Source organism: Hirundo rustica, chromosome 1, assembly GCF_015227805.2.
Source record: "Hirundo rustica isolate bHirRus1 chromosome 1, bHirRus1.pri.v3, whole genome shotgun sequence".
NCBI classification, from domain to species: domain Eukaryota; kingdom Metazoa; phylum Chordata; class Aves; order Passeriformes; family Hirundinidae; genus Hirundo; species Hirundo rustica.
Genome location: NC_053450.1, coordinates 124,457,509 through 124,477,574, shown reverse-complemented (window position 1 = coordinate 124,477,574; position 20,066 = coordinate 124,457,509). Strand labels below are relative to the sequence as shown.

General features: G+C 40.3%; 1 protein-coding gene across 1 annotated transcript in view; it reads right to left on the bottom strand.

Moving 5' to 3' along the window:
- The window catches only part of RAPGEF5 (Rap guanine nucleotide exchange factor 5), a 159,260-nt gene that overhangs the window by 4,330 nt on the left and 134,864 nt on the right, over window positions 1-20,066 (bottom strand). Inside the window, exons 19-25 of the mRNA XM_040091093.1 lie at window positions 19,816-19,938; window positions 18,448-18,626; window positions 15,099-15,189; window positions 12,403-12,453; window positions 11,226-11,313; window positions 7,983-8,047; window positions 2,815-2,869 (exon numbers count right to left, since the gene is read on the bottom strand). Of these exons, the coding sequence (XP_039947027.1) occupies window positions 2,815-2,869; window positions 7,983-8,047; window positions 11,226-11,313; window positions 12,403-12,453; window positions 15,099-15,189; window positions 18,448-18,626; window positions 19,816-19,938 (652 nt within the window). The remainder of the gene's footprint in view (window positions 1-2,814; window positions 2,870-7,982; window positions 8,048-11,225; window positions 11,314-12,402; window positions 12,454-15,098; window positions 15,190-18,447; window positions 18,627-19,815; window positions 19,939-20,066) is intronic.

Here is a 20,066-nt window from a genome sequence, read left to right as displayed (position 1 = left end):
CATGCTGTCATTTCACGGGAGTTTACGCAGCAAGAGGAATTAGCTGTGTAACAGACAAACTGAAGGGTGGTCTGAATAGCAGCTCTTCTCTGTTAGAGGCTTTATGCTCAAAATGAGCTTGTGGGAACTCGCTGCCTTGTGAAACCCTCCAGTATGGCTGATACTAGCAGAAAGAGAGAAAAGAAAGCCAAGCCCAACATCCGTCAAGACAGGCAGAGAAAGCAACAGCGCTGGCTTCTGGCAGATGAGCAAAGGCTGGAAAGCTTCATTTGTGTCTGTGTCCTCAAGGAATTTTTAATCATATTACCATAAATTGAAAAAGAAAACCCTTCAAAATTCCCTGAACCAATCAGCTTAACTCACACATTTCTTCCCTCTCCTTTGTCTCATTATCACCCTTTTCTCCACACTCTCCAGATGTATGAGAAATTTTCCAGGAATCACCAATCCCACTTGTTTCTAGGATGCTGTGCAGATAACACGGGATGTGAATGCAGCCAGTTCTACATATGGCTGCTAATGGGGCTCCTGGGCAGCTGTTTTAAAGAGCTCTTGCAGAGCAGCCATCTAACTTGAGCAATGCTGGAGAGAACAGGATAATGTGATAAATTTGTGTGAGGATACAGAGCTGACCTTTGTGTTCTGAGGGAACAGGATCCCAGCTGCTGCGCTGAACATAGTGAAAAACATTTGTATTTCTCATTAACACCTCAAATGACCAAAGCTTGAATCCTGTTATTTTCTCAGGCTGCTTCTCCTCACTTTGGAAATGCTATTATTTGTTTTCAGGATTTAGGATATAAATGTTATTTCCATTAAACAGGCATTTCAGTTTTACTTGGAACCTAACCAGTTTCTAATCCAGAAACGCTTTGGCCTGCAAGCTTAATACACGTGATATAGTTCATAAACAATAATAATATTCCTTGCTTAGTTTTGTTTGAATTCCTTCCTACAGTGAGATGCCTGCTGCTCTTAGGCCAATCTGGGAATTGATGCAGTAGAAAGATTCACATTCCTGAGAGCAAAATAAGCCCACTAGAAAAGGAAACTGTCCATAAAGTCTCAATAAATATTCAGTGAATTCATTTCATGCCTAAACGAATTTTAGGGGGAAAAAAGTGCCTACAGGGATGTCTGTATAAGCTGCTTTTTAAATGCCAGCTTCACAATAAATCAAGTCTGTGCTAAAATAAAATAACAATTGCCTACTTCAAACTACCAGATTATATGATAAATCTCAGGTATTAACCTTAGATTTATGCTGCAAGACTTACAAAATCACTTGGAAAAATAAAAAAGGCAAAAATGAAATGAAATATGTGCAGGGAAAGTGCAAAAAACCCTCACATCACTGAAAGGAACCAATATTACTTTTCACAGTACCAAACAGGAGACATTTTAATTTACAGAGACATGGTTTAGATTAATCAATATTTCCTTCAGTATCTGAATTAAAAGAAAACACATCTTGCTCCTTCCCCCCCTCTTCCTCCCTTACATTTACACACATTTTTATATATTTAAATATATATTTAGAAATATTACTCAAGAGCGGTAATACTGAGCAGCCTTTGTTTGAAAGTAATACTGTATACATACATGTGGTTATTCTACAGAGCAAACATGTTTAACAAAACTCTTATAAGTTTATTGTAAGTATATTACCTATTATTCTCCAAGGTACCTGTATTTATAATTAAAATTATGATTATTATTCTTTTTGTTGGAGTCAATGCTGACAGCTGCTGAAAAGTCAGTAGAAAAAAGATATTATTCAACTCTATTTTCCCCAAGGCTGCAGCACAGTTCTGAACTTCTCTTTGAAAAGGAGGTTTTAGTGGCCTCAATAAACAACATGTTTAGTGGGTTTGGCTTGAAAACTAACTGCTTCCTAAAGTAGTTCTTGTGTCCCCTTCCTGTATTTAACATCTCTGCAGAGAATAAGAACACTGAGAAGGAGAAAAGCAAGGTTTCTCCTCTGTAAGCAGCAGAACAAAGAGAGCTGAAGTTTTCTGGTATTGGTCCCTTAGGGTTGGATTCTCTAGTGGCTAATAAGGCAGAAAGAACAAAAAAAAAATTTAAAAAGCAAACAAAAAAAAAAAAGTCCTCTGTGCAGCTGAAGCACTCACAATCACTGCCTTCAGCGTAGATCCTCCAGTGTGTAAAGCAGGCACCGCTATATTTGCAGCTTCCCCCAGAAGAGGAAACAACCCCCCTCATTTCTTCCTACTCAACCACTTTCACAAAACCCACAGGATCTTCATACCTTCAAGACTTCTACAGTTTAGTGAAATGTCTTTAAGAACCCCAGACAAGCAAACAATTGCTCTTGGTGAAGAGCTGAGTGAAAAGCTGTGGGGATGAGTACCATCTCCTAGCTGCTGGAAGCCAAGGGAGCTGTGAGTTCCTTACCAAAACACTCAGAGTGGCAGGAGGCTGAGCTAACTCGGCTACAGCTGGGAAAGGCACACACAGCAGAATACACCAGAGGCTTCCCATGACTAAGGACAAATCTTACACAGGGTTTTGAAGAGATTTTTGCAGGAAAATAACTTCATTAAAATTTGGAAGCTGCTCCTAGAAACATTTTCTAAACTAAAGCTTCCTCCAACTCTGGTTTTTGTTATGTTGATCTTCCAAAAAATGATGCCCTCTCTTGCCCATTGGTTAAATAGTTTTTGGCCACATTCGGATGCTGTAGTAAACCTGAGCAACTGGAAAGAAAACAGGGGAAAAAACCCAAACAAAAAAACTCAACAAACCCTCAAGGATGTACCAAGGCAAAATAAGGAGGAAATTTTGATTACTCACCAAACTGATTATTTCTGCAATGTCTCAATGACCGAACAGTATCTGCGATCATGTGCTGCAAAGACAAAATAGTAAACATCAGTGCAAAGACCTGGAACAGATTCTGTCATTAGAAAAGCTCAAACAATCTTCTTACCCTACACTGTATAGCAAAAAACAACTGTGGTAAGGTAGAAAATGAAGACAGCAGGAGGAACCTTGCTCTTTATCTTAGTGATACCATTTGATGAAACAGGGTTAGTCTAGATGTCTTATTGATATCACAGATTAAATGAGAACAACTCCCTAGGAACCCATGGAAAGTGGTCATGAAAAATAACCAAACAATTGCTCATTTTTCCTCCAGTGACTTTTATTAAACTGAAAGCCTGCAGCAAGGAAGGTCGGTGGGCTGGGTGAGTGCTTCGGGGTTCAACCCCAGCTTTAGTGCGTTATCTAAGGTATTGTGTAGTCTGCAGCCTCTCCTACTGTCTCCACATTTGTATAACTGGGCTGTAAGCCTCTCTGTGGCACAGACTACACCCCTTAGTGTACACTTGTGGAGTGCCTAGCACACTCAGGCACCACTATCAGCCAGGCAGCTCCATGCAGCCAAACAACCAAAAAAAAAATTAAAAAAAAAAAAAAAAAAAAAAAAAAAAAAAAGAGCCCATAGCCTAAATGCTGCAGAGCAAGCACCCTGACATCTCCACAGGTATGTACCAAGTTAAACTGTCCTGGAGGTATGCAGGTTTTATTTTAACAAAAGCTGGTGCTTACAGGGATATTGGATGTTCACTTACACTGAGCAGAGGAAACAAAAAGTTTAAATTCGGTTTCTCATTCAGGCTCAGGTCATACAAAATTTATAAAAAAACGGGGATTATTCACTACAAATCAGTAGAGGGAGCTTATTTTCAGCAGATACTACCCATAAAGTTCTTAAGCCATTACTTTTATTAAATTTTACTGTTTCGGAGGCAATTCCTCACCAAATCTAGTAAGTAACAGAAGCAAATTGCAGTTAGTAGGAATGACCTGAAAGCTCATGCAAACAGCCAATGCTCATTTCATATCTCCCTCGAAAATTATTAGAGGTGGAAAGGATTAACTGTCTTGAACAGAGTATGTTTAAGACCAGAATGATGCAGAAAAGCTCGTTTCTCAGCATCCTGGGAGTGGCTTACAAGCCTCCTCCACAGAAGCTTATCACGAGAGCACATTTAATGGCAACTTCATATTTCTTTCATCAGTAAATCAAAATAATTTTTCTTGTTACCCGCTGTGCTTCATTTGCCATGAAATTATACAATCTCTTGTGCTGATGTCCTTGCACTGATTATAATGAAGTTCTAATGAGATGATCTAGATTTCACGATCAATAATGTGAGTACTGGCAGTACTAAAACTTCCACCCGTGCTGCTACTGTCATGTTTCCCAGCCAACACCCTCTGCATTTGGATTTTAGAAGTCAGAGAGACCCACACGTCACAAACACTGTAAGTCTTTGCTGTCTCTCCTTTGCAGTCAGTCACTGTGAGGGTACATCAAGACTGGCTTCTGGAAGTGATGCTCTGGTAAGGGAAGAACCTCTTTGTGCAACATTTAAAGCAGAATCCCAAATCCTCAGGCTTTAGTATCCTAATTACGCATTTCTGTCTGGCTTCAATTCTCTGGGATCCAAAAGTAATGCAGAAAGTCAGCCAATGTATCTGCAGAGCAAATGCTATCATCTGGCTGCTTAAACATGTGCTTGCATACTTGTTAGTGTGATGAGTAACACACATTTCTTGTGGCTTTTCAGCCTACCCGGGATCATTAGCACTCCTTTCACTGGGGACAGCAGAGCCTCAGGCTTGGGGTTGCACAGATATTTGGGGCTGTGGGTTAAGAACCCAGAGCTGCACGTACACAGTCCTTATAGCTGAAGGCTCTAGGTAAGCAGGTGTTATCAAAAATGGTAATGGCCATTGACCTGTAATAGAGTTTGCTGGAGTGTGGCTAAGACATATCATTGCTAAGACATAGCTGATGGCTGGAGAGAAAGAACTGAAGAAGCCACATTTCCATGAAACAGCTAAGAAAATACCACAGAAATACCTTGAGATGTGACCATATAAGACTATATTTTCATTTATTCCTTCAGATTTTGTTGACGAAGTAGGTATGATATTAAATATTGATCTAATACTATAATAGGCAAGACTTTACCCATAATGCAGTTAAATAAACCACTGCAACCCTTTAACCTTTGCTAAAGCTAGGTAACATTCCTGAGACAAAAGATCACTTATTTTTCTTCTCTTTGCAAATTTCCTTCTTTACATTTTGAATTAACTTTGTATCCACTGCTATAATTTCATGTCAAATCAAATTCAGTCATGCTATGATTGCTGAGTTCTAAGAATCTAAAAAACCACATAGATTGTAGGGAGAAAGTTCTTTTTTTAAAGAAACTAATATAGTTGGAAAAAAAATAATTGTTCAGACTGACAAGTCCTCCTTCAGGTGAGATGTTTAATGCAGAAATGAAATATTTCAAAATAATGATCCAAACGGAGACACAAGAAACCCTCTTTGCTTTGAAATTCATAAGAGGAAATTCTAGTCATTTATGACAGTGAGTAAGTTCCTTCCCCAAAGCAGTAATCTGCTATGGTAGAATAATTCTTTTCTTCTTTTTCTGCAACAGCAAATTTGCAGGTGAGGTTCAGTGGCTTGATCCAAATCAAGCAGGAGTCAATGTCAATCCTAATTTTTCTCTGCAAAGGTCAGAAAGTGCTCAGCACTCCAGCGTTCAGTACAGAACAGCAAGGAGGACATTGTTCCTGGGGACAAAGCCCTTATAATTAGAAAAGAGACATGGCCTGATGAATACGTGATCACGTGTAACGCATCTTGCGAGTTCATGGCCATTGACTAAATCCCTTAACGTCCAACTGAGCCAGGGTAATACCAGTGTGCAGCCTGAGTTTCCACTACACTGATATTTAAATCTCTCCTAAGCCCCCGCTTCCTAAGCTTGCACTATTGCCTGCATTCATATGTACAGGGCTGCATGAGACAGCATGTTTCTGAGAGCGTGATCTGAATGATAATATGGAGGAAGTGTCAATCTGAACAGCCCTCACCCCACAACCATCACCTCAGCCTCTGCCCCCCTGCCATTTAAAATGCCCATTATCCATTTGAATGGAAAAGGTGAGATCCTGGCTCACTGAAGTCAATTAGCAAAGCTCCCACTGCCTCTGGAGACACAATGGAGACGGAAAGGAAAGGGATTCTTACCCAGGGAGCCCACCTTGTATACGTTAAACATACACAGGATTACACAACAAACAAACAAACAAACAAACACAGCCTGCTAAGACTGGACAAGAATTTGAACCTACATATTCACTAAATAAATATGTGGGTCAGTGGGGGGATTTTAATAACAATTATGGTGTATCAAGGGCTAGTCTAATTTACATGTTAATTGGATGTACATCCAAGAGGCAATGAAGAAGAACATGCTAATGAGTTTTATGAAAACACCTAAAGGTCAAACAGTTAATGGAGTTGGGACAAGAAAAACCTTTCACTAAATGCAAATCAGTATTCTTGTAAACTCTGCAACAAGAAAAGGTACAGAAATCAAATAGAAAACACGAATAAAAGGAGCTCAGGTTCAAAAGTCAGAGTCTACATCTGCTTGCAAGTTGAAAGACAGCATATAGAATGTGAAAATAAGTTCAACATCTGGTTCATGAATAACTCCGCGGTTGCGGGTTCATTCCCAAACAAGCGTAAACACATGGAGGAAATAGTTGGGCACAATTCACCAACCACAGCCATCTGGACTAACAGTCCCACGGCACACCCGGACAATTGCAAAGAACATTTTGGTTTCTTGGTCAAACACTACAGGCCAACCAAAAAGAAAAAAACAACCAAAAAACAACCCAATAAATATTTTTTTAAAAAAAATAAATAAATAAAAATCCAAGCTTCTCTACTCCACTACTGTTCATATATATAGACATTGGCTTTCAGCATCATAGAATCACAGAATAAGCAGATTTGGATGGAATCCACAAGGATCATCAAGTCCAATTCCTGGCCCTGCACAGCACCACTCCCAAGAGTCACATCATGTGCCTGAGAGCACTGTCCAAACTCTTCTTGAACTCAGGCTTGGTGCTGGGACCACTTCCCTGTGGGAGCCCATTCCAGTGCTCAAACACCCTCTGGGTGAAGAACCTTTTCCTGATATCCAGCCTAAACCTCCCCTGACACAACTTCAGGCCACTCCCTCGGGTCCTGTCACTGGTGACCCCAGAGCAGCAGAGATCAGTGCCTGCCGCTCCTCTTCCCCTCGTGAGGAAGTTGTAACTGCAGTGAGGTCTTCTCTAGGCTGAACAGACCAAGTGACCTCATGAAAATGTTATCAAAGAAAACCCCACAAACCAAACAAAACCAACCAACTAAAAAAACAACAAAAACCAAACCACCAAAAGCCAACACAAATTAGGCAACTCAAACCTCTCTCAGCAATACCAAGCCAGAGTAATGTCATATGATGCCTAGAGTGAATGAAGCCAAAAATCCATCATCTAGTGCTCTTATGCGTAAAAGCACAATAGTGATATTTACAGTCAGTTTAATTTGTATTTCAGGCATTATTTTCTTCCTCATTTAACACAGATCAAAAAGTTTCACTTTCATTTAAGATCCTTAAAATTACAATACCACTGGCAGGTGATAAACTAGAGGAATCTTCCCTCCAGTGACAAACTGTAGAAATACTGAGGGGAAAAGAAAAACAAAACAAAACAAAACAACAACAACAAATCTCAGAGAAAGCTGAAGCAGGAGAACTCAACTCATAAGAAGCAGCCCATGAAGTGGTGCAAAAGAATTGATCTCATTGGGTATAAATGAAGAGTGGACTGTGTAGCACTGATGATGGCCATTATTGGTTTAGCCATTTTCCACAGAAGTAGAGGAGGAAGGAATGAGAAGAGAGAGGAGCAGAGGAAAAGGGCAGGGAAAAGAGACTATTTCATCCTGCTTGCTCTTTTTTACCCCTGTTTATTTCTTCCTCGTTCAGCCAGAAGAAAATCTTACAGTCTTACAAGATAAGGAAAGCAAAGGAAAGAAGAGAAAATTAATGTTTTGAAAAACAGGAAGGACAAAATTAGCTTACCAGCTTTTCAAAATTAACAAGGTTATCCAGAAACGTTTTATTTCCTTCATGGATGAATGTTACATCTGGGGAAAAAAAGAAAAAAGAAAAAGAAAAACTATTACTATTCACAACCTCTTTTTTAATGCAAATAAATAAAATTACTAAACAGCAGCAAAAAGCAAAGAGAAGGAAAATATCCCACTAAGGATTGACACAATATCTTTTAACAGTGAAAGAAAAGCCTGGCCTAATGATGACATGCAGAGATTATTAGATAACAATATTTACACATTGTTAAGAAGAGTATTTTTTAGGTGGGGGCAAGGATTTCTTATTAAACCTGATCTGTGCTACTTCTGGGATGCATAATATACAGAGGATGGCTGGGAGCAGGGGAGGGCATCCAGAGGGATGGCCCTGCAAGTCATGTCTGCTCTCCAAACCCTGCAGCGCCAACCCAGACATTCTGCCCATGGAACTTCACAGGGCCAGAGCTACCAGAAGCTGGAGCTGGCTCTGACACCCTTCTTCCTCTCCCTCTGTGGGACAAATGACTGTGAAGTCCTCCCCAAAGGCAAGGGCTACAGCAGTGGACAGCCAGAGAGGTCAAACACAAGGCAGCAAAGTGAAGTACAAAGCCTTGAAATAAGCAGCATGGCTAGGGAAAAAACACTTTCATGTAGCGTTGTCGGAGGGAATTTGCAAAGGCAACAAAAAGGTCAGAGGAAAAGGTCTATATTTGGCTCCAGGAAGAGAACTGAACACAGTGTAATGAACGGGAGGGAGGGATTATCAGGCAAAATAAATGTTGCCAAGTTATATTACAATTAAAACAGTAGCTCAAGGCCATGTTCTGTGTTTTTCTAATGCGTATTAGGTCAGAAGTGAGACCTGTCTTGGACATAAAGTACCAAGAATATGAATAGATTCCCTGTGGGAGTGGAAGCTCTGACTTCACCCTCCAAGTCACTGAAAGCACGGGCAGGAGCAGCACAGCCATGCGAGGGTACCCAGGAGATCCACGAGGAGAAAATGCTAAAGGAATGAGCTGGCACTCCAGTGCCATTACTCCTTCAAAGTCACAGCTGCGTATGCCAGTGGGAGAACGGCACACAGCAAATGGGACAAGTGTCCCTCCCAGCAGAGGCGTCGGCCTCCAGCCCACCAGTGGAACTGTGCAGCTCAGCATTCCGCCCGTCCTCACCTCTAGGACTCCCTCTGATACCCGCAGGGACCCCACGGCTACGGGGAATTTCAGGAGTGGCAACCCGCAGAGGAGCTTTGTCACACACCGCCCCCCGACCACCTCCACCTTCCCTCCAAACAGCCAACCTGATTTATTTCCTTGGGTTTCAAAGGCTCACTCTGTGCCTGAGGGGCATTTTGTAATTGCTTGGAATTGAAATGCTAAACGGCTTCAAATGCTGGTGGAAACCCCGGGTTGTGACTCTCGTGGGGGTGATGGAGAGTTCCTGCGCCCCTAGGGTGGCTGGGCTGGGACAGGCAGGATGCCAGCCCGGACATGCAGAAAGCACAGCACAGCTGCCACAACTTCCAGCTCCTCTCCTACCCCTGGGCTGCATCCTAAAGAGCAGAGGGAAAGGAGGGAGAGGACCCTCTGCACCTCCTCTGCTGCGTGCTTTGGGACACCCACGGAAAAGGACACAGAAAGGACACAGGCAGTACTTGTGTCTGTATCAGGGCAGCTAAAAATTGTCCATCACTTCTAATGAAAAACCTATACTGGAAAGCAGAAATTTCCACACAGCTTTTTAAGTCATTGACAGCAATGTGTGTATCTCTGAGGGCAGAAGGAACAGAAATTTGCTTTGCAGCCAACAACTAAGAGTCTAGATAAATTCAGTGGAGCAGAAAATTGCATCTGAACTAGGTTATAAGGGTATATCACAGTATTTTATTACACATTTGAAAAATCTGCTTGATTTTCAAAAGCTGAGTCTGTGTGCTGTGAGAGCTCTGCATTTAAATTTAATTAACTTTTAAAAGGCCACTCTGTAGTTATTTTTCATCATTTAAGATTTTAATTTTTTTTTTAAATTGAAACTACTTTTGTTCCTATTGTGATGAAATACAGCAATTTGCTGAGTTATTAATGATTTCTATGTTACCCATCCCTATTTTACTGGTCTTGGAAATTACCTTAATACAAATATGCTTGATATGGAAAAAATTCCATGACACTGTACAATACTTTGTGAATTACCAACCTTGGCAACATCTCCTTATGGACCACTTTATTGAAGGACAATTATTTCAAAGCCTTCTCGCTGTCTCCAATACAAGTTAAAGACACAAATGATGTCTAGGTGCATGTTCTTATACACCATATTGAAATGCTGTGCAAATATCTCTGCTACAAGTGACTTATGTTTGCTGCATTTGTTTGCAGGCAAGACATACTCCAGAACACTTCAAAAATATTGATTTTGAAGCCTTGATAATTGTATCCATCTGAATTAATGCAAACTCCTTTGATGTGTGCAAAGAGGGGAAGTGTCTGATGGCTCCCAAACTGTCACCGACTGATCTGGAGAGCTGCCTTCAAACATTTCACAGCAGCAGCAGCAGGTTGGAATAAACAGCCTAAAGAGAACACTTTCAGAATATAGGAATAAACAAATGAATTTGTCATGTTCAAAGACTAGGCAATTAATAACTAATGACTCCAAGACAATGGAATATTTTAAATACTTGCCACTTCATTAGCTGCCCAGCTCATTGCATTAGCAAGTAGTTGTACTTTATTTTAAGACAATTTTTTTTAAAAAATATTTTAGGATAGGATTTTATTTATCTTTTTCAGACCTATCAGAGACTTGGAAATCCCCTCCTCTGATGACAGACAGACAGGGCAGGTTTTGCTTTCAGGGTGGCACCAGGGCAGGTTCATCCCAGCAAAGCAGGGATGCATCTCCCAACATGCCTCTCAGAGCAGCAGCGTGACCAAGGCCACTGGTTCAGGGGCTTGCAGAGTCACACTTCTCCACCGAAGAGGATGCACCCAAAGCAAAAACACACAGCTCTATCCACACTTGACAGCACAGTATGAAGTTTTAAGACCTGTGTGAACATTGGCATCTTCCCCGTCTCGAAAGGAAGTTGTTTATTATCCAGTGCAAGTGCTGTCTTGGCAATACCACTATATCTGTCACATACTCATCTTAAGAGCAGCTGAAGGAAAAATCACCTTACACTTATTTTAATTAACAACAGTGAAGAGCAGCCAAGCTTTAACGTTACCTTTCAGAAGTAAGGGCATGAAGGGGATTTTCGGAGATTTCATTTTCTTGAATGCATCTCTGTAAGCTTTGTGATTCAGAGAAGGATCCTACAAAACCATTTGAGTAATAGACAGAAAAATCAATAGGCTATAAAAAGAGCAATTCTAAATCCATTACAGGCTTATGATCTGAACATGATTTAGATATAAAAGGTTTCTTTGGGACGCAAGGTAGCTAAAGGTTTTCTAAGCTAGCTGACGTGCTAAACTGAACAGGAAACGTAAACAGTGAAAAGAACAAAAGCAATTATGTTCCTCCAGATGAAGCAGTGCTAAATTGAGAGGAAGCTGCAGAATTGATTCACTTGGACTGCTCTGTAATTTCCCCACAAATTTCTATTAGCAAAATCTCTTACTATATAGCACAAAATGTATCCCTGAATGTGCTGCTGATTAATTTCTTCTTAAAAAAACCCAAAACCAACATCACCAAACAGCAACAACAAATCCCAACAAAAACTACTTTAAGATCCATGGAGTAGACTGGAGACTTTCAAAGAAAATAAGGGAGTATGTTTCAGTGGTGTTGTGTAGGCAATTCAAAAAGTCATCTCAATTTCCAGTGTAAAGATTTTTGTACACCAGCTCACACAGAATCTTTAAAACACATTCATTTATAAAGAACTCCAAGTACAGAAGCATTACAGCCGATAAAGGCTGGATCTCCTGTTCCCCGTGCCAGGCAGTGATCTTACCATACACCCACTTCCATGACAGCCAAGGGAAACATTTTTTTATTCTGCTTTGATAGTGCTGACAAAGACCCTCAAACCTCAGATTTTGACATGTTTCTTAAAACCTGAGCTGGTCTCTTTTTCTCCTGATCTGCAGCATATTGCTTCAGATGAAGGCTGATTAGCTACCAGGGCAAAAGAACAGCTCCCAAATTGATGCTGGTGAGCTGATGCTACATTTGCCTCTCTCTGCTCTCCCTCTGTCAGGAGCAGAACCTCTTTCCTTTCATGTTTGCAGACCACCTCAGAGCTCTGGAGAGCCATGTGGCCTTTAGCAAATCATGGATTTGACATGACAAGTCCAGCTCCAGACAAAAAAATAACAGGCAGACTCCAAATAAATTAGGAAGAAGGAAGACAAGTAAAGCCATCAATACTGTTCTGCTGTCAACACCATACTTACCGTCAAACTTTCAAGTTCAGTGAAAAGTTTCTTGAACTTCCCAGGAATTTTCTGAAGTGTGAAAAACAGAGAAAGAAAAACAAATAAATAAAAAAAGAGCGAATTTGAGTTAGGCAGGAAAATCTGAGGCATCTTTTTCCACGAGACTGCTCTGGGTGAGGTGCCTGCTGAAAGCACCAACACACTGTTAAGCCTGGCTCCTCAGCTCCCAGGGCCATAATTACAGACCGTGTTCAGGGCAATACCAGCAAGGCACTGGGCCCTGCATCCTTGTCTCAGGGCCCTGCATCCTTCTTTTATGGAAACTGCTTGTTAGCACCTGGTTTTATTTTCTTCCCCAGCTTCCATGACCAAATATCCATATCAAGCTAGAAGCAGTAGCACAGGCTGAGAATCCAGGAACTGATCACATCCATGTTAAATTATTTGTTGTAATTAATCTTCTCCCAGAATATGGGTTCTAGAAATTAACAGGTGTGACACTCAGTGCTGTTTGATACATCATGCCAGTGCTGATCAGGGTTAGCACTGGCACACGCTGATGCCAAAGTGAGATATTTCCTTAATAAACTGATTACTCTGTCTCTGGTATCTGATCCTAATCCCACAGAGAGGTGCACAGAATACTTTCAAAGGGAGCCCAGGCACAAAATACTGTCTTGCCCCTCATGCCAACACCTGCTGTACTCCACAAGCATCCACTTTCTTTGTCTGTAAGATGCTTTAAAGGATTCACATTACTGCACTCAAAGCAATTGTTTTGCAATTTAAATTTCCATGCTGGTATTTCAGACTTGAAGAATGGTGTGTGGACCTTAAAGCCTGACTATTTTTTCCAGCCATAGTAATTAGTCTAGTAAAAGAGATCCCCTCTTAGTACAAATCCTATCTTGTCTTCGTCCTTAGATCTTGACAGCAGAGTGACACCACCAAGAGAAAAGAGATTTAGAACAATTAGATTAAGTGGATGTGTACGATTAAAATGCTAAAATGATTGAACATGGAACTGCAATTGCATGGTTTTTTCTGTCTTAAATCAGGGAAAGTGAGGCTCATTAAAACACTGGATACTGTAGGGGAAAAAAAAAAAGTAGAATATGCTTGGGAGCATACTACTTGTTTAAAAAATCAAGTGCAGTGCCAATATGATTTAGTGTCTAAACGGCTGCTTAAATTTAGGTTGTTTCATTTACATGTGTAAGTAATTATAATTAATTTAAAACATTGCTCTACTTTCTAGAAGTCACATTACTATGCAAATAACCTTCTGCTTTTGAAACTTCCAGTGCAATGAAGTTTTACAAATAAAAAAAAAGACAGTATGTGACTTGATAAATATTTTACACACAGAAACGTGACATATTTACAGCGGTACATATGCAGATGCGCTCTTTGTTCCGACAAGCAACATATTCTGCTCTTCCTGGGAGAAGTCCACCGGCAGCGCATGATCTCCAGAGGCCTCAGCACAGAGCAGAGTTCTGTGTGCCTCTGTGCAGGAGAGATCTGAATCATTGCCTTTGAGGCCATACTTAGTCTCTTCCGCTCTCCTACCAAAGCCCAGAGAAATGGAACGAAAGCAGCTTAGGAGGAGGCCAGGGCAAAGGTTCCCCAGAGAGGTGTTTTAGGGCTATCAGAGGTGATGGGTCTCTGTATCATCGTCCTCAGGTATGTAGTTTTCTCTAAAACTTTCACTTTATCTCTTACTTAAGTCAGCTCTTCCTTGCCTGAGTCCCCGTAAACAGCCACTTGTTGCTCTGTGTGTCAAAGCCTCAGACACACAAGTGATGTCTCCATAGGCATGGTTTCAGCTAAGGAGGCAGTCTTGGCTCTGGACAGTGTCAGACAGGTTTCTAAGTCTCTAACAGCCCTTTGGTCCCAGCTGTTGGTGCTCAAGCGTATCTCCAAGGCAGGAGAACACAGCCCTTCTCTGTCACTCTGTATTAGACTGATGTTTTTGGAGTACTGCCCACCTGTGGTGCTGAGGGCATGAAGGGGGGATAAGGCTTCAACCCACCCTGCTCAATTACTTCTTCTCCAATATTTGGTTAATCGGCAGATACAGTAAACTTGCAGATACTCAATGTGGATACTATGCCTCAATATGGACGCCATTTGGATGGAAAAAAAACCCACAAGAGAATAAATACAGACCCCAGAGCGACCCTCCTTAAACACGCTCATGCTCTGTGTAGCAACCAGTAGCCCTTTAAGTAAAAAATCTCTTCTCCAACATGCTCCTTATTCTTGACTCATTTCCTAACTTTCTTGTTCAAGATGAGCAGCTGCAAAAAAACTGATGAAAGACAACTAGGGAAGGTTTGTTTCTACTTTGTTGTTCTGGCTATTTAATTAAATTATTCCATAGTAAGGCATTGCTTGTTTGGAGCCACCTTTGCAAGACTTTCTGTTCTGATAACTGCTTAAAAATCTAGAATAATTTATTTTGCTTTAAGAGGGTAAGATGTCCATGCTTTGTTCCTATTTCAAACTCTGGAAGGACACATTTAGGGGTTTTTTTAATACCTGTGTATCTAAGGCTTCAGCTCATAAAGAATTTTCTCCACCAACACTCCCTCCATGTTTGATTTCAGCATGAAAAACCAGTAATCAGAAAGAAAAGGTAATTCACCGGTATACAGCCTTTGTGCGAAATGGTTTTGACGGTGTCTGAAAGATATAAAGATGTGTCTTACCTCCCAGGTCTGAGACAGCCGGCTAACAGACGCAGTGTTGAGACCCATAACAATTGCAAAGAATGAATTCAGATTTCTCTGGGCTTTACAGCTGAGGAATAAAAATATGATTTTTTTGTACTCAGAATCAGCGATAAATGGAATGCACACGTATCCTAGGTTACTGAGTCTCATTTCAACCCTCAGCACTAACATACAATCATCTTCCATATAATGAACTCATTAAATGTCCTCACATAACCACCTGCAGTCTAGGTGATGGGGTCTCTAAGAAGTTTTTTAGAAAACGTTCTACTATCTCATCAACCCTCTTGTTGGCAGGTTATTCTTTTCCCTTTGCTGTCAAAAGTAATTTTCCCTTTTCAATGTTCAAGTTACTCCCGACTGTCCTCCACCATACAGAATAATTCCTTGACCTCTATTCAGTTGTATAATAAATATTTTCATCTTCTTTTCTGTAAATTGTACAACATGGGTTCCTTCAATTTCTCTTTGTGGTTGTGGTCTGCAATCTGCTTTTCCTTATTGTTATTATCCGTCATTGAATTTATTGTAATTTATTTTAACTCATATTTAACTCTTATTTCCCATTACTTTCTCATGTAGTAAGACAGTGGGGAAGGAAGAAAAAATATAATTACTGTTCTACATTCTTATGCAAGCGTAAAACAAACAGCAAATTATTTATTTGGAACAGCATCACATTTTGTTCTTTCTTTTAATTTGTCAACTATTATCACCCAAGGACCTCTGTCACATTGCTGTTCCTTACAATCATGCATTTATTTCCTCAGCGCAGTATTAGCATTCTGTAGCTGAATTACTTGGCATCTATCTAAATTAAATCTTATCCTACTGTTGTTTGCACATGCCACTAGACTCCTTAGATATTTTTTTTCCCTATCTATCCTCCAATGCATTTGCAATCACTCATCATTTTTATTGTCTGGAAATCTGGTTAGTGCTCAATTTACATATGCCTATAAACCAGTTGCAGCTAGCACTGGTTCCAGTACAGGTCCTGCTGGGGACCAACAAGGTCCCAATGGAATTTGCCCAATACCTCTATTTTTTGACCTTTTTCTGTATACAATTAGACCATGCTTATTTCTAGAGCATTTTCTAGTTCATTAGGAAAGTTGAAATTCTGAAATCTGAGTCCTTTTAAAGCAAAAATATTGCCCCGTCTCTTGCAGATTTTTGGAGACCATACAAATACATGGGTGCATTTGTGCGTGAGAGTGTGAATCCTCTTTTAAGATAATTTTAAGTAGGAATGAATCCACTGGCTTCACGGGGATTTATCATCAGGGAAAAGTACACACCAAGGCCTTAGCCTGGAAAATAGCCAGAACTTGTTACAAATTTTATAAAGCCTGCCCTTATCACTGTGTACTATCTTGAGACAGTGTATTTCTCACTTCAGCTGTCTTCAAGTTAATCCTAACTTTGTTGCTTAGATTCCTTTAATCATTAAAGCCAGGCAGCTCCCAAAGGCAACTCATTTCAAAACAAGGGAGGTGTCCAATGAAACCTGCATAAACTCTCTATTGTGTTGTGTTGTGTTGGGTGGGCTCACCCTTCACAGCGAGCTGTAGAGAAGGAATGTCTCTCACAGTCAGCCACTGCTTGCTTGGGGAGCAGAAAGGCTGCTCTCGTAATCTGTTTGCTCTAACCTTACACTGACTCGTTTCTTAAACTCCCCAGGATGTTAATTTCTAACAACATGCTAATTAATTTTCTTTATTGAACCACTTGTTTTCTTTTTTAGACTAGTCGTCAACAGAAGTGTATGGACTTGTTTTTCAAAAACTCTGTCTCCCTTCTATGTACTGACACACTTGTGTAAAATGCTTTTATTTTCTTCAGGCATTTCTCAACAGCACAACACACAGATGATGAATGTGAAATCTTAGTCCTGGTGCTCTCCTGACCAGAGGAAAAGCACAGACAAAGATTCCTGGCCCAAGAGCAGAGAACAGGGAGCAGCCAGAGCTGCTCAGAGTTCCCTATCTCTCTGCCTTAGTCATAAACAAAACAGGAGGGCTGCTTGGCTTGTGTTGTGATGAGAGTCCTGTGCTTAGCACACCATCCTTCCACCCTAGTTGTTCCTCTGTCATCAACTCTTCCAGAAGTGATGAGATACAGTGGTGTGTTCCTTTAGAAAGCAGCTTTTATGATGGAAAAAAAAAAACCAAAAAACCAATCCTGTGAAAGCTACACACTCACTTATTTCATCACCTGCATTCCCCAGTCATGGGTGCTCCTGCAACACACTGGGAGAGCCTGTCTACTGACAACTATCTCCATAACTTTGGCTTTTCACTTAACAGAATGGAGTCAATAAAAATAGAGCAACACTTTAGTCTGGTAACAAATATATTCTTATTTGTGTAGGACTGACACAAAACTTCTCCTGGGATGCAAATTAATGTTACAACGGTGCAAGCAAGGCACATAGAACCAACCATTTTTTGGCCATTGATAAGGCAGAAAATGAACGTATTACTGGATACCACCTAACTTGCAAACTAAATCAGATCATATTTATGAGTTACACTAGATTAGATTAGAAGAATTAATTTCTCCAAAGGCACTGGTTCAGCAGAGGACAGTCCTAGGAATGTAAGTGCCTTGCAAATTAAATCAGCCCAGTCGATGAAGGGAACAATTTATACATTTTCCATGAGCATGCATATTCAAATATTGCACAAGACTAACAAGTGGAGAGAGAGGTGAGGAGGATGATTGCACATATTTAAATTGTCTTAGTAACCAAGGAAATGGAGCAAAGAGTGGTTACAGAGGAAAGAAATCTCTTTGTATAGTATATATTTGTATTCTGCTGCAAGACATAGAATAAATGCTGGTACTATTTAGTAACAGTGAAAGAGTAGACAGTAAAATCTAACATATAAAAAGCCTACTCTCCAATAAGTAAAAGATACTCCAGAGAGGATAACATGGGGCAACAGCTAATTGCAGTAAGGTTCTTCTCTAGAGGTAGGACTTTCAAGTTTGATAGTGTTTTGGTTTCCATCTAGTCTTGTGTGATTGTTTTGCTGCCAAAATAGTTCTGCCATATGGTCCTCAGGTTATCTCAGCTAAGAAGGAGTTACACTGCAGACACAGCAGCTAAGGGGGAGCTTGAGCAGCACACACACTCCACCATGTCTAGGTTTTACCAGGCTCTGCTGTTGTTATCTGTGGACTGTTTTATTTAGGTATGTTTACTACATTATCAAAACACAGGATGACAAATTAGTTTTCCTTCCTTGCTTCTCCTCCTACTCCTTGCCAAACAAACCACGTGAATTCAAGGATTTCTGTTGCAAATCCAGTAACTTACTGGGCAGCAATCTTGATGAACTTTTTCAGTAGCTGTACACGCTTGCAGAGCTGGCTACAGAGGAGTATCTCAGTGGCAACCCAAAGCTGGACCTCGTTGCATCTTTGAAGCAGAAGACTGAGATTCTCAGTGTTTTCAGCACTGCCCTGTCTGCTGAATGTGAAGTATATCAGCTCTTGCTGGAAGACATTGACAAAATCATTAGGGATATAAAAACAATTCAAATATAAATGAACTATTAATTATTTAGAAGTATGTTTTTGAAACTAGGTCTGGACACAAATGGTGATTTTTTCATTATCCATGAGCCAACCACAAATGATTCAGGTTTGGCTTAGCAAAATCTAGAGACTTATTAGAGATGGCAGGTAGACAGGAAATCCTGCAAGATATGTTCTTCTTGTTAAAATTCCCAAGGTTCCATTTCTAGCTATAGCCAGGTACAAGACATAAAAAATCTATTTCTGTATTTCATTACTTCTGTTCCAGTATGAAAAAGCAACCGTATCAAATCACTGCACAATTTGAAACATTTCTATTCAAACTTGTTTCTGTATTAGCCAATTTTAAATCAATAGAGGTGTGGGTCTTGATTTCTGTTAGAAAAAAAAAACGAAAAACCAAACCTGTCCAGTTTCAAATTTTAAGTGTCTAAACTGAATAAAAGAATCCAAAATGAAAGAAAGGGAAAGCATCTGGTGAAAAGCAAGGGAATTTCACATGCATTTTCTCAGAAAGCCAACATGCTTTTCAGTAAATAGTGTTTTCAAGGGAGATTTTCTGCTGCTAACTGTGTGTTTTACTCAGCAACCCAAACCAGAACCTATCAAAGTCATTGAAACAACCCAATGGGCCCTGAAGTGCACCATAATCTCATTTAATAAAGCCTGCCCAGTACGTTTTCATCTCACTGAATCCTAACAAGAACAGTAATGTGACCATCTGAATTGCTGTAAATGTGAATTCTTTAAAGAGATATGAAAGACAGCTATTTGTGCAATCCCATATTTACTGAAACACTATGAAGTGCATAGGACAATTCGTATATGTAACACATTCACAGAGAAATCTTTAGAAAATAATCATTGTCTTTTACTCTCTTGGGGCAAATCTCAATAAAACACATCAGGTACACAGGGAACGTATGAGATGCCTGAACACAGGAAAGTTACAAACCTCTGACAATTCTTTTCAGTCTCAAGGATTGCAAGATAACTCTTGGACCTGTCACCACTACTGTTTGCTGCCAAATCATGCTGTCATCACAGTGAACCAAGCACCCAGGAATAGCAGCGCTCCAAAATGCATCACAGGGGCACAGTGCTGCATGACAGTAATATACCTGGAAGTGGATGTGGTGCTTCCTACCTCGTGAATTGCATTGAAGAGGCTCCAGTCAAAGTTTGTTAGTTCTAAGGCAAGATCCCAGGTGTTAATTCCCAAAATCCTCACAGATCTTTGCTGCAATTCCTCATTTTCAGAAAATGGGTTCTAAATGAATAGACAACAGCAAAACAAATTCCTCAAGAAATGCCAAAGGTTCTGCAATGAAACAGTTACTGGACTAAGGTACCAAACAGAGCTGAGCATGTAATCTTCTCTAAGTGCACTCTGAGGGC